The sequence below is a fragment of the Sinocyclocheilus grahami genome, unplaced genomic scaffold (assembly GCF_001515645.1).
Source record: "Sinocyclocheilus grahami isolate Dianchi unplaced genomic scaffold, SAMN03320097.WGS_v1.1 scaffold733.1, whole genome shotgun sequence".
NCBI lineage: Eukaryota > Metazoa > Chordata > Actinopteri > Cypriniformes > Cyprinidae > Sinocyclocheilus > Sinocyclocheilus grahami.
The window spans coordinates 600,401-615,448 of NW_015505912.1; the positions used below are offsets into that span (position 1 = coordinate 600,401).

General features: G+C 37.5%; 1 protein-coding gene across 2 annotated transcripts in view; it reads right to left on the reverse strand.

Moving 5' to 3' along the window:
- Positions 1-596: 596 nt before the first annotated feature.
- The window catches only part of LOC107560558 (tumor necrosis factor receptor superfamily member 16-like), a 37,733-nt gene continuing 23,281 nt past the window's right edge, over positions 597-15,048 (reverse strand). For both annotated transcript variants that reach the window (XM_016244775.1, XM_016244774.1), the window contains exons 4-6: positions 3,717-3,993; positions 2,893-3,053; positions 597-2,052 (exon numbers count right to left, since the gene is read on the reverse strand). In XM_016244775.1, coding sequence (XP_016100261.1) covers positions 1,724-2,052; positions 2,893-3,053; positions 3,717-3,993 — 767 coding nt within the window. In that variant the 3' untranslated portion in view covers positions 597-1,723. The remainder of the gene's footprint in view (positions 2,053-2,892; positions 3,054-3,716; positions 3,994-15,048) is intronic.

Consider the following 15,048-nt stretch of genomic DNA (forward strand, 5'->3'; position numbering starts at 1 on the left):
GATAAAGACAACGTAATAAACATACATTAGTGGTGTCTTTTTAGAACCATCACTAATACGATTGCACTAGGTTTAGGGTTCCAAACAAACTTGGGCAAAAATTATACATCAATTACAATTTTTGCTATCATTTTTCTCAAAATTTGAGCACAAGACTAGAATGGTAGATATTTGGGGTTTGGCTCTTTTAACTTGGGCCAATAAACAACCACCCACGGGCAAATAAACTGCAAAAATCTAGTTTACCTTAAGAATTATTATACACTTTATTTACTGAAGGAAATAAGTTGTAAAAAGGCAGAAATTTATATTTTGACCTACATTAAGTAACATTTTGGCTTGTATAAAGAAAATATATTGTTTAAAAATGGTATGATATAAATAATATTTTAACTGTGTATAAAGGTTTTTGTGTGATGATCAACAGTCATTCAAAATGTAAAGTTCGAACCAAACCATAAATAAATGTGGCTGTAACAAATTAGAGTTTTTTTGTTTTAAGTTGATCCAAATTATAATGTTTTTCAGTGTAGTTTGACACTTCTCTGATTTTTCTTTTCTTCACCATTGCATCGCTCAGCAAAAAAAAAAAAAATCTCTCTTAATCTCTCTGTTACTGACACAACAAAAGATGAGATATGGAAAATGCTAGACCTGGTTAACTAAGAAATGCAGTTGATTACTCATGTCAGAGTCATTTTATAGACCCATGATAGCTTTGAGTTTATCTATATGCCATTATACTTCTAAGCTGACATTCAAATATTTATATTTAAACCACAGAAAATATTGAGTGCTACACAATTTTTTTGTCTAATCCAATGCTCTCTATAATGAGAATGTCCCTCTCCCTAATAACTGACAATAACAAGTAGTAAATCAGGGATCATGGTTTAGTTTACAATCAAATTAAGCAAAAATCTGACAATAGTGGCAGCATAAATCTAGCTTCTTTAGCTCACATTACAGAAAAACTTTCACAATTCTACAGTCTTCATATAGAGCGTAGTGATTTCTCATTCATTTTTCTATGACTGATTCTTCTCATACTGTATCTGGTTGTATTTAAAGCACAGGAGCACAACATCTACTGTGTACAAGTGAGGTCAGGGGTCAAACTCTGACAGGATATAATCAGTGGATATGGTTTGTGGTAATGGTACACTCAATGCATAGACAATGACTGAACTGGCCATATTTTAAGTATCAATAGCATATGCATTATGGATGTTACATAGAGGTTCCTGTATAGAGGCAGAAAAATGGAATTAAAGAATGCTAAAAAAGGTCAATAAAAACATTTAAACTTATACTAAGGAGGAATAATCTGTAGGCTAAAGCTGGGTGTGGTGTGTAGTTTGTATAGTTGTGATGCTGAAATGTGTTAAATATAAAATGAATGATTTTGATTTGATGAGTCTTTTATGGGGAATTCTCTTCAGGAAAGACATGAATATCCATGTTCAAGCCCGTATGGCTTTTCTCAAACTAAAGGAACATGCAAACAATATTTACTCAATTGTGCATTCGTTGCACACAGTTTGGCCATAATCAAGGGTAAGGGGAAACGGCACTTCAGTCTACAGCCTAAAGTTAAGGATATAGTGATACATCAACTTCACAGGTGATACATCAACATCGAAGTATGCTGAAGGCAATGTAAGGTGTTTATTTCGGCATCTACAGCATGGGAGCATGTGTGTGTTTGCAAGCTGTGGTTTTCTCATACGGTAGATGTAGCAGTTGGTTTAACTGTGATGCTCTGCACGATGTCCTCCCTATTGATCTTCTTCAGTGCTGTGAAAAGTGCATCAATGCTAGCCGAATCCTGACTCGCCCAATGAGACAGAAGGGCCTGGATGGGCCTCTCTTCCTGCTTGAAATTAGCAATGTGTTCTTCTTTGTATCCAAGTAGCCCTGCCAGGCTGCACCAATCAGTTTCCTCATTGGCTCCTGACTCCTCCCCTTCACAGGTACGATTTAGCAATTTCTCAACCTCCTCCCGTGTGTGTAAGTGCAACGACAGGGCTGAACCTCCATCTATCTTGACCACTAAAACAAAAAGAATACATTTTTTGTTTGTAGTAGTGGTAGCAGTTATGGTAGTGATATAATCGTAGAAATGATATAGACATAACCACCATGTAAACCGCACAAATGCAAGCTAAATATATAATTCTGTCATGTAACTGTCATGTAGACAGTGCAGCCTGATAGGTTTAAACTAAAATTTGATTTTAACAACTGTACAATTTAAGATTGTAGCTTAAAAGTTCTTATTTATTTATATATCTTTTTAAAATAATTTACAAATAAACAATCAAACTGTTGCATTGCAGTTAACAAGCTTGCTTGCTCAATATTGAAATAGTCTGGTCCAGTATTTGCTGTAAGCTGGTCCCACAGAGTTCCTCTGAAACTCTCCACCTCCCCCAGCTCCACCTGTCTAAGAGCCAGATTTACTAAACAGGGCAAATTAGCGTGAGATCGTAAATCCCATAAAAGTGTCAAAAGGAGTGGAAAGTTTTTGTGGGCGATCTACTATCAATGAGCAAATTAAAGAACACAGACAACCCAGGCTAATTTCCATAATGATCAACTCAAACTACCAAGAGCAGAGCAAATTCGCATCTATCGCAGCCATGTGAAGCTCAAAATTGGTAAAGACATGCTCAAGACAATTGACTTCAGCAAACCTTTCTAAATCACATTGTATTATTTATTTAAATATTTTCCTCCCATAAATTTTGGGTCTGAAAGGGAAACTCCTACAAATGCATATGCAATAAGGTCAGCAGCAGTAACAACAGCAGCTTGCATAGCAAGTACACCAAGATCATCATATCTGTCATATCTGTATATATATATATATGATGATCTAAGGGTCTGTACCTGTATGTAGAGGCCCCTGGCCCTCCTGTAAGCTCTGACTGTCCACTGAGATACCGCTGTCACTGTGGAGTTTCTCTCCCTCAGGAGAAGGGGTCTGACTGGGGTTTGCACTGCACGCTCTGTTATTGCCTCCTTGCTTGTTCTGCTTACAACTGTTCCACCTGAAAGATATCAAAGTGAACATCAGAAGCTTTTATTATCACAATCAGTATTAATTTTTAACCTAAAATTGAAGTGTGACATTTCTACACCACTCTTCCGCCCCCTGCCACAGACAAGCTTGTCCCGCCCAAACACACCCAATTGGCTGAGCCAGAAATTGAGATATTGGACCACTCAAACAAACAATGATTTCAAAGCACCAGGATGTTCATACTCTGAAGGAACCAAAGCGGGTCTACACCCCACAGCTGTGTGTGTTAATAGTTTATGACCCCTTTCCCCCACAACCTCCATCTATGTCTGCTCAGAAAACTATCTTCCTTATTTTTATCTTGTTATCAGTCTGCAAAAACATGTAGTTATTATTTTTCATATTTGCATTTGCTGTCTTGATTATTCTATTGCTAGATTTGCTTAAGGCCTTGAATGTGCTTCATCAAATCAGAAATGAAATTAATAAATGTTTTTTAATCTGATCTGAGGTCAGTGTCTCTGTTTTACTCCACATAATAAACAATGTGCTCGTGATGGATCAGATGGAAGAACAGCCTAGAAGCATTATTTCCTTACTTTATAAAAATAGATGAACTAAAGCCTACATAGCTGTACTGTGAGCGGAGATGAAAACAGCTTGGGGAGAGAATAATTCCAGTCCTCCTCACCGTTTAAAGATGATGAAGGCCACCAGGCCCAACAGCACTGCAGCCAGTATGGAGGTGTAGATGGGAATGAGGTTTTCGCTCAGCCCAAGTCTCTTCAGCCCAGGGTCAGCCGTGGTCACGCTCTCCATAGGACTGTCAGGAGGAGACTTGTCTGTATATGAGACAACTGAAGGAGCAGGAGAAGAAGAATAAGAGGGAGAAAAAAAAGGAGGAAGAGAAGGTGTAACATATGGAAGAGGAGAAGAAGGAAATCTTGAGGTGTTAGGAGGATCTACATCTATTGGAGAAAAGAGACAAAGACAAAGAAAAAGATGCAAAATCGGTTAGTTGCTTAAAAGCTGATGTGAATTGGCATGAGAGATTTCTAAAGCAAGTTAAAAATGCATAACAAATCATGCAGTTGGTATTTAAAAGGAGCCAGATAACAATTCATGAAACACAAGCAGAACAAATTTCTATGGGAATTGCTTACTTTTTTAACAATTTAAATAAAACTGGTTTCAGAAGTGATTTACAAAGAAATTCTCATTGCAACTGCTGCATTAAGAATTTTCATGCAAATCATTCATAAAACCACTTTTATGTAAACTGTGGTATTGAAATGATAGTTGAAGTTCAATACAATAAAAATTAACAGTTTGCACACAAACTCCTTCTGCTTGAATAAGGCCAGTTGTGTTTAAGTTCATTATTTACTCATCCTCATATTGTTCCAAACATGTATGCACAAAAAAAGATATTGTGGAAAGTGTTCCATTGACCCCATTGACTTTTATTGTATGGATGCAAACAGTTGAAATATTCTACAAAATTCCACAGAACGTTATACAGAAGAAAAAAAAGTTATACAGGTTTGGAATGACATGAGGGTGATTTTTTGACAAGTTAGTTATAACAGTAACAGACCTTGATATGGAATCTGTATGCACAAAAAGCTCATTTCCACAGAATCGGCGACGTGTTTGATTACTAAATATTTTGGATAATTTGATTTTCTGTTTTCTACTAAAAGAGTGTAGAAAAAAGTGCTGAAACATTACCAGATTCCATTTAGGTCTAGTCATTAGTTTCTAAAACAATCCCAAAATAAAAGACACAAAACAGCCCAGAGAATATTGTAAAATTGAGTAAAAGCACATTAGAACTGAGACTGCTTTGTTCTTGACCCTGTGAACTCTGTTCGCTGGCAAGTTAAAAAATTATTCTTTTGATTTGATTATCTTTGATTCAATTGGGGGCCGTAATAAACAGGCTTTGTCCTGAGTCAAACCTAATGGACACTCAGCAAACGCGCGCGTGTGTGTGTGTGTGTGTGTGTGTGTGTGTGTGTGAATGGGTGGTGTAAGTTATACCATAGACAGATGGACAGACACATTGAAGATCATCAGATATTCTGGCTGTAGGGGGATGGGGGGGTCATTGGGGGTTTGGTTTGGGGAAGGGCCATGCTCCAGGGAATGTTGAGTATGGATTTATTGATCAAAGTACTGCAGCATGGAACATTTTGGAGGGAATTTTGGACATGTGAGCCAGTTTTGTGGCACGCTTAATAATTTACCTCATTCATAAAACAAAAGCAGAGCAAATTTCTGAAACAGTATTGTTGCAGGAATGTGACAATTTACATAGTAATTTTTACAATCGATTTAGAAATTGTGATTAATGAATGTGAATGAATGTGGGTGTTGTTACCCAAATGTCACTACCACGTGTTGTTGGTGGTAGCCAGGATGTTGCTAAGATGATATTTAACGTGTTTAAAATGCGGCACTATGCAGTTGCCATAGTGTTCCAGAAGTATTTTCCCTTTCATTTTTTCCATAGGAATATTTTTTTCCATAGGAATCTAAAGGAAAAGGTATTTATTAAGAACCAACCAACCAGCTATGAGGTGAATCACAATATTGCAAACTCTGCAAACTTTGATTTGAAGCAATAAATAAATAAATAAGAAAGAAAGAAAGAAATCTTCACATAAACTATAGATTGTATAGGCATAAACTATAAATGGAATATAGATTCATCTTTATTTAAGCTACAAATGTTAATCAGCAAGCAGAGCAGTAAGTGATTTCTCTTTTTTTGTTCTTTGATTTACGAAAATGTAATTTGATTTGAAGAAAATGAATTTCCCTATGAAGAAAATGAATGTGATTTTTACAGTCTCTTTAATATACTGGTCTCTAGTTTCAGGTCCCTCTTTCAGTGTAAGAATGTGGGATTTTTATGATTTTGTTCAAATCACTGACCTTAAAGGGGTCATATGATGCCCATTTTCCACAAGTTGATATGATTCTTTAGGGTCTTAATGAAAACTCTGTAACATAGTTTGGTTAAAATTTCTCAATGGTAGTGTAAAAAACACCTTTTTTACCCTGTCAAAAACAGCTCTTTTCAGAGCACTCAGCTTTGTAGCATTTTCCTTTAAATGTTAATGAGCTCTGCTGACCCCGCCCATCTCTTCCAAGCTGCTCTCTGAGGGACTGTTTACTTTAGTCGCATTCATCCTGAAACTTGCTAATTAGCACATTATTAGGAAAGGCGATTTGCAAAGATTCATTAAAAAAACCTTACACACTTCTTCTGTAGGTGAAGCTGGATCACGAATGATTCGCGCGAACATAGACACATTTATGTAGATCGGGGGCGCAGTCTCTTCAAAAACAATGTAATCCACTGCGTCTTCAGCGGCTCAGATGTCGGGAGTAAATGACGACTGCTATGTTCATTATTACATCCAACAACAGAACACCTCAATCGCATAGGAGTCATTCTTGTCTACAGCTGCTCCTGCGGTGAAACAATGGCGGACTGATGACAGCTCACTCAGGTCGGGTCTAAGGTAAGACCCCAGTCCAGTCTGTGCTGAAACGCTACTGTCAATCAAACTATCGTGGGAGGGACCTGTTTTTGTGACATCATGCAGACAAGCATCTGAGATCGGCTCGATTTGAGAAAGGGGTAAAAAAAAACACTGGGTGGATTTTTATCATTATAGGGTGGTTGTGTACACACACTGCCAACACACATTTCAGTTCAAACTACTTGTAAAAGTGCATGTAGCATCATATGACCCCTTTAACAGACACCACTAGTCACTATCTTGAAAACAATATTTCAGTGTCTTATAAGATTTGTATTGTGTTTGCAGGTATACAGGTCTGAAATTAAATTTTTCCATGCACATCCACTCCCTTTTCCTTGTGCAGCCTCTGAATAATATACCAGTCCAAAAGCACACACACACAGTGAATCATTGGAGAAGGGACACCAGACACCATCATGGACAGAGATGTTCTTTGTCATGAAACAATTCCCCCCACCCAAACCCCCATGTCTCTGTAACTCCTCTGCCTCTCCGTATTGCTTTCTTTCTCCATCATGCATGGTTGACCTTTAGTCGGGCGGTTATCATCCACCGCTTCATAAAGACAGAACTCACTCATCTACACAGTTCTGTCTTTTCCTTTCTAATGCTCTGCTTCCTGCTCCTTTTCCTTCTCAGATTTATTGTTCTTTTGTTGTTTCTGTGTATCATATTGTTCTTTTGCATATTGTTCTTGCACACAAATACAAATGATCAGTGGTGTGAATATGGAGGGAAGTGCAATATGAAGTGTCACATGAGACTGTGATTGGCTGATTACCCATCATGTGACAGACTATCATCTCAACAAGACCTGGGCTGCGTTCAGCCCTCGACAAAGACGGTGCAAAACGTTTTTTAAACGGAAACGGTGATGCGTTGAACACCCTGTTCTGATGACGCAAGAGTTGCGACTATGGCAACTGAGAAGGCCATTCTTTGTGTTCTTTTTGAAGAATTTTTGGAGCCTGATGAAATCGTTATAAATACGTGTTTAATGCTGCAAAATACGCTCGATGGTACAGTCACTGCCCTTGCCCTCCAGAATAAAAGAGAACATCCCAATCAAATGAAGGGATTTGTGGAAACTGTGGTTCCTAATTATTGTGATCCAACATTTGCCTCGCATTTCAGGATGAAAAGACAAACATTTCAATCATGATCGTAAACGGTCCATTAATCAACCTGGGGTGCATTTCCAACGTGATCTCATGATAATTCGTATGTATTTTACGTAAAATTTACTTACGTTTTTACAGGCACTAAAACATACAATACTGACTTATTTTCAGCCTCTAAACGTACAAATACTTACGTATTTTCAGCATTTTAACGTACAAAACTGACGTATTGACGACACCTAAAAATGAATCCTTAACTCGCTGCTTACCATAGTAGTGATGTATTGTTGGAGAAATTAACTAGCTAGTCACGACTGTTTCCCGAAAGTGTAGTAATATGGTTACATTTTCGTTGTTTGAGCCATGCTGGTTCAACAATACAGGACTGTTGTTAATGACATCAAATGCAGGTGGTGGACTAGTTCTGCTAATTAATCGATTTGAGATCGCAATTAATGTCTCTATATATTACACACACACACACACACACACACATATATCTGGAACACATATATATATACTGTATATATGAATGGATCTGAATGGATCAAACTGATGGAAAAGGACAGACTAGTTACAGAGTAAACAACTCACCTACTCAAACATCTGATCTTTGAAGCATCACTTTGTCATGTCTGAACCAAATGAACTTGTCTTAAAACACAAAATGATCAGTGAATGAAACATAATGGTTCAGTATCTCCAGTACACATGCCACTGATAGGGACAGACAATGACTGTAAATATCAAGAATTTTTGTGTTGCTTCTTTGTGGGATTATTACTAATTCTGAACTGTTCAGCATTCTGGGACATTCCCGCTGCTTTCATCTTCTTGGATATGTGATTAAAAATGTTCAGTTTCTTTTCTTGCATTCCCTCCTACGCACTTAACAGGAGTTTCACTTCACTTAACAAGCACATAATACCCAAATTATCAGCCGTTTTTCATAATAGAGTAATGGTCCTAATGTTAGTAACCATAAGAAAAAAAAATCTTGCAAAGCTCGCACCTCATACCATATATTTGTCAATTAAATGAATGGCTAGTTAACAACTGATGATCTCAAAAATCCAGTTAATATACAGGAGTCCCTTCAGTTATAAAATGTAATATTACTCTCTATCATAAACAAAATGAAAAGAGATTGAAAATTGGACTTAAGAACAAAAACTATGACAATTACATACAACTACAATGATAAATGTCATACCGTCCACATCAGTAAGTGATAGAATTAAGTTTATTGTAAGGGTGTTGCTGCAGTTATATTCTCACAGCAAGCTTTAAAGTAAGGTCTATTTTATAAAAAATAAAAAAACAGCAGCTGTGGTTGCCAGAAATTTACCATAAAAAGAATTGTAGCAACATTAATGGATTTTAGAGATTTAACTTAAATTTACAGTAAAATTATTAGTATTATACAGTATACCAAATATACCAAAGTAAAAAAAAATCTGGTTTGGACCTTTATAATATACTGACAACCGCAGTTCATCACATGTAGATTTTAATAATATTATTAGTAGCTAAATAATAATAAATTATAAATAAATTATAATAAAGTAATAATATAAAACACCATAACGGTAGCACACAACAATAAAATAATGCCATCAACATTACTCTAACGATATAATATGTAAACCCCTAATGTACTGTACTTATAACAAAAAACTAAGAAGAAACAATTATTTAAATGAAAAAACATAAAATGTGAAGGATCACACAGAGAATTATAGGAATGTCAATTTACATTTTTTTCCACTGTAAATTATATGACTTGTTCTTTTCCACTTCCAAAAAGGTACATTTAACAGTATTTTACTGTAAAATTACATTAAATATCCCATTATATCTATTACAGTTTTCACCATAGAAAAGGAATTCATTGTCAACCAAACTGCTTTTTACCGTGGCATTTTTATAGTCTTTTACTCTTAAAATTACAATCATTTTAATTTTAATTTGCTTTCAGTGTTTTTATTGCTACTGTTTTATCATTACCATTATAGTTGTGCTGTGGACTCCGTGAGCAATTTTTATTATTTTTTTTACTTCCTGTTCATAGTTATTGTTAATGTTTTCGTTCTTGGTCTGAGTGGGCCTTTTATGCCATTACAAGCAATGCCCTAGTAACCACTCAGAACACCCATTGCATTGGTGACGATAGCTATTGGTCACTTCCAACAAAGACACAGTCGTAGTTGGAATAATGGCACTAACTATGTTGTTTATTTACAGTGAAGTTGCAATCATAGTGTTACAGATCATCATACTGTACAGCATAACAAAATATGAGTAACAGAAGCGGACAGGTCTGGACAACCACAGTCTCCTTACTAACACATTTTATGGCATAATAGACTGTATGCATGCTATAATAATGTATGCCTGTGATAGCAAAAAAATCCCACACACAGACAGGTTATTATTTTTCACAACTGCAGCTATTTGATTCTTCAGTGAGAAGGCGAATAGCTGCCTCATAACAGTCTAAGATGACAAGATGATGGTGGTTGGGAGAAAGCATTTCCTGTAAGCGTGATTTGACATTATGCCATTATTTTTATTGAAAATATACACAGCAACATGCCTTGTCATGCTGGAGAAGAGAGCTATGTAGCGTGTTGTTTGTGTGCATGCATATTCTCTTTGGCAAAATGTGATACTGCTCACAAAAGGTCAGTGTGAGTAACCTGAGATCGCAGCGGAGAAACTCCATCTCTATTATTGACCACAAACGCTTCTGTACATATGCTTTCTCCCCCTCGCCCCTAAATCTGTGTCTCCTGATACACGTGTCTTTTCTTTTGCATTTCTGTTTTCAGTTCTCTTTTGTTTTCTTCCTTTCTTTCAGATCTCATGCAACGGCTCTTTCTTTTCTCATTTAAATCCTTTATTCCTTATTGAGTCTTGATCCAACAGTAAACTAGAGCAAGCAAACAACTGTATGATCTGTATTGTGTCAACAGAGTCAAATTGAGCCCCTCTAATCATCAAGTTAACCTAGTCTAGGGCAGGTCAGAACTCACTGGCAGGCAGGGAAATCTGATCTTCAATCAGTATTTCCTACTACCTGATTTAATTAAGTGCTAATGCATAAATGCTGCTCAGTGCTGTTCGTGATCATTAGGCCTTCCTGTCAGTTATAAGGACAAGAATATTTCCTTTTTCTGAGACAGATTACACTGTAATTAAAACTTGATTTTTCTTTGTAAATAAAACCATTCCATTTTAAGTGTAGTTAGTGGTATTTAGGTTTCAATATGCAATAGTTTGCTGTTACACAGTAAATGGTAAATTATGCATAATTACAAGTAACTAACCTTAAACGAATGAACCCTAACTCCAGCCTTAACCCTACAGTAAGTACATGTAGTTAACTCAGTTCTTTTTTGTAACAAAGTAGCTTAAGTTCATAAGGTTATTTCACAAGGTTATTTGTCATTCAGCTTCGGAATCTGATAGCCCCTCCCCCTCCGCTATGTAAGTAAACCTGTGACAGTTGAGTGTATGAATTTATTTAAGTGCATCATCTTTAAAGTGCACTTTTTCTTTTTGGAATTTTCAGTGTGAACACACTATTGCACTATTTATACTACAAAATGTAGTACGCGAATTGGGACACACCTAAATTCACCTTCATAAAGTGTAACCGTTAATGCTTTTGAAATCACTTTATCTTTAACCAGCCTTTTAAATGATTAGTTAGGGATGCACAAATATTAAAAATTGCCTGTTATAGAAAAGCCAATAATGATTTTTTTTTGTTATGTTAATTTATTATGTTATGTTATGGCTGATAAACAATAAATGGCTACAATAAAAAATCTATAATATTTCTATAGATAAAAAAAAAACACAACACAAAATTAAAATAAATCAAATATTATAATTTGCAACATGAAAAATGGATATTCATTTTTTGATTTTGAGACTGTAAAATAAGAAGCCAACATTACAGCGGGCAAATCCTGAATAATCAGTAATATGTATTGATGTGTTTGTCAGGTATTTTTATTCATATTTATGATGCTTGTTAAATAAATTTGAAGTCAGTCTTGGGTTTTATAATCTTTGATTATCTTCTTGTTTAAAAGTAAAACATAATTGCTGCCATAAAAGATTGAAGCCTGTCCCGCACCCGCAATCCTGGTTAACACGGTCCATAACCGCCAATGCTCAAATTCTCCAGCCAATGAACATCCATGCTTGAATGTCAGTGATTTCATCCGGACACACTCTTGCCGCACAATTTAGTGGGTGAACCTTGACACTGGGGTTGTAAAGGGAAAGATTGTGAGATAAAAGAATAGATGTAAATTGTTCTCAACTGAAAGGATTCTCTTGGAAACTTTGGCACAAAAAAAATTCTTCATAAGAATCTTAAATTCCACACTGAGCATCTTGGAATTTTAATGATGTAATTCCAGCCACAATCACAGCTATATCCCAGAGGGACAACGGGACGAAACCGCAGGCCTAAAAGTTTAAGAAATTCATAAGGCATAAAACTAGCTCCATATGACACAAGTTTAGGCACACGTCGGATCATCACCCCAAACCCTCACATCAGGGCAAAGCGTTACGTTACCCCAGAAAACAGCTCATCACTCTATCTACTAATGTCATAGGGCACATGCCAGACAAGTGCAGACAGCTGGGGGATGAGCAGTTGTCATGAATGGACACACTTCATTGTCGTAGGATGGAGAGGGTGGGGCAAACAGAGAGAGAGATTGATTATTTCTGTCCAGTACAGACAGGCGTCTCAGTTTCAAGGCATACATTGTACACGGCAGAAAGAGAGGTCAAATTTAAAGAGTCAGTATGGGTAATGACAAATCTTTAGGATTGGATGGGAGGGATATTGACCAATAAAGCTCTATGTGCTTAGTTTTGAAAAAAGCCCTCCACTGTCTCATGGCCTCTTATAAAAATGAATCACTAGAGAAAATTGATTTTTTTTTTGAAGTCTTGATATCTCTAAATTCTACCAAAAAAGTATACAAAATAAATGTAAATTATAATTTTTAATGTCTTGCTTTATGTCTTTTTTACATTTTGACATTAGATTTCAATTCTAATATTTTTCATAATAATCAAGCCTATTTCTATTACCATAATGCAAAGTCCAAATACCATTACCATAATTGATTTGTAAAAAAAAAAAAAATTTAATTAATTGTAAAAAATATTTACCATTGTATTAAGAAAAATAAACAATTCATGATTATGTTTGAAATCAAGTCTTAATATCCAATGTTAAGTAAATTGGTCATATTTTAAGGACTTTTCAATATTTTGTACTAGAAAAAGATAAAAAATACTGATAAGGAACATTTTGAAGTGAACCTTTAGAAATCCATGTCTTATAAATCCTTAGGGATTTTTTAAGACCTCATTTTCTAAAGTCTTATTAATCTCCCCTCTGCTAGAGAAATCATTAATGTCTATTCATTATTTTATAAAAAATTTTTGTATGAAAAAACTATTTTTAGTATGTTGTATTATTTACACATCCTCATCATAGTATCGCCACATCATACGGATTCGAAATAATTGTATTAAAGTAATGTGAATCTATATATAATCTATTTTTTTCTATTGATGTTGTATTATTATTATTTATATATCATGATTGTATTTGTGGTATTGCATTTATACTGATACAAATAATTGTTAAAAAAGTACAACATCCTGATTGTCACGGTCACGTTGTGTGGAGGCAGGCAGGATGACAAGGATATTTAATGTAGAGACAACAAGGCAGATTCGGGTAGATGAGACACACACACACACTCGAGGTAACACTCACAATAACCAACTTTTTTAGTATGAAAAAACTATTTTTAGTATGTTGTATTATTTACACATCCTCATCATAGTATCGCCACATCATGCGGATTCGAAATAATTGTATTAAAGTAATGTGAATCTATATATAATCTATTTTTTTCTATTGATGTTGTATTATTATTTATATATCATGATTGTATTTGTGGTATTGCATTTATACTGATACAAATAATTGTTAAAAAAGTACAACATCCTGATTGTCACGGTCACGTTGTGTGGAGGCAGGCAGGATGACAAGGATATTTAATGTAGAGACAACAAGGCAGATTCAGGTAGATGAGACACACACACACACTCGAGGTAACACTCACAATAACCAACAATACTAGAACACACGAGACAGGAACTTATAGGGCAGATAACGAGGGGCAGACAGGTGAGCACACTGAGGATAATTAACTAATGATTGAACGGACTAAACCAACAAAAGGGGAAGAAAGCACAACAAACAGTCCACAGGGGTGTTACATTACTCCCCCTTCCCGGAAGGTGCGTCCTCGCACCGTAGAAACAGAGGGAGGGGCAGATGGGGACTAGGAGGAGGACAACGTAAAGGATGTGAGATGGTGACAGGGGAAGGCAAAGGGCTGGCAGGCAGTGCAGACAGGTGGAGGTTCCGGCGGAGGACGGACATCCAGGAGGAGGACGGCTAACAGAGTCCAGGGAGGTGACGATGGAGGGAGGAGACAGGGAGACGACAGGAGGGAACCGGAGCAGGAGGAGGAGCCAGGTGGGACCTCGCCGGCTCTCGCACCTGGTCTGACGTGTTGGGCTCAACCTCCAAGGCGATCCTCTTCTTAGCCGCCGGGCTTCGCTCCGGCTCCTGGATCACGGCGGGAAATGACTCTCCATCATCGGTGGGCTCAGGCTTATGCTCCATTACGTGGGGAGATGGTGGGCTGGGCTCAGTGTCCTGAGTGGGGCTGGTGTCGTCGTCAGCGATGCCCACGGTTAGCTGGGACTTGCAGGACACCAGCATCCACTCGACGAAGGTGGTGAAGCTCTCTTGAGGACCATCCCCAGACAACTGCGCTCGTGTGGTGGCGTTAAGTCCAACTCTATAGAAGGTACAGAGGCAGTTGTCCGGGTAGTGGGCTCTGGCGACCAAGGCGGAGGCGGAGATCCAGAGATCCACAGCGGAGCCGGAGCGACTGAGGACCAAGGTGGAGCTGACTGGAGGAAGGAGCCCAACGGAGCTGGTAGGACAGAGCGATGAGGCGCAGCCAGAGGAGAGGAGTCCAGAGGCGATGGCAGGTCGACGCCCAACCAAGGTGGAGCCGGATGGATGAGGGAGCCCGGTGGAGCGATGGTTGACGGTGGAGGCGAGGGAGTTAGGAGCCGAGGTGGAGCCATTGGGTCTACGGACCGAGGCGGCGTCCAGGCTTCGGAGGCGGAGGTGAGGGAGACTCCGACCATGGTAACGCTGGAGGAGGCCGGAGTGGGTGGGAGGGCGGGTCATTTTTGAGGAGCGGGCACTGGAGAG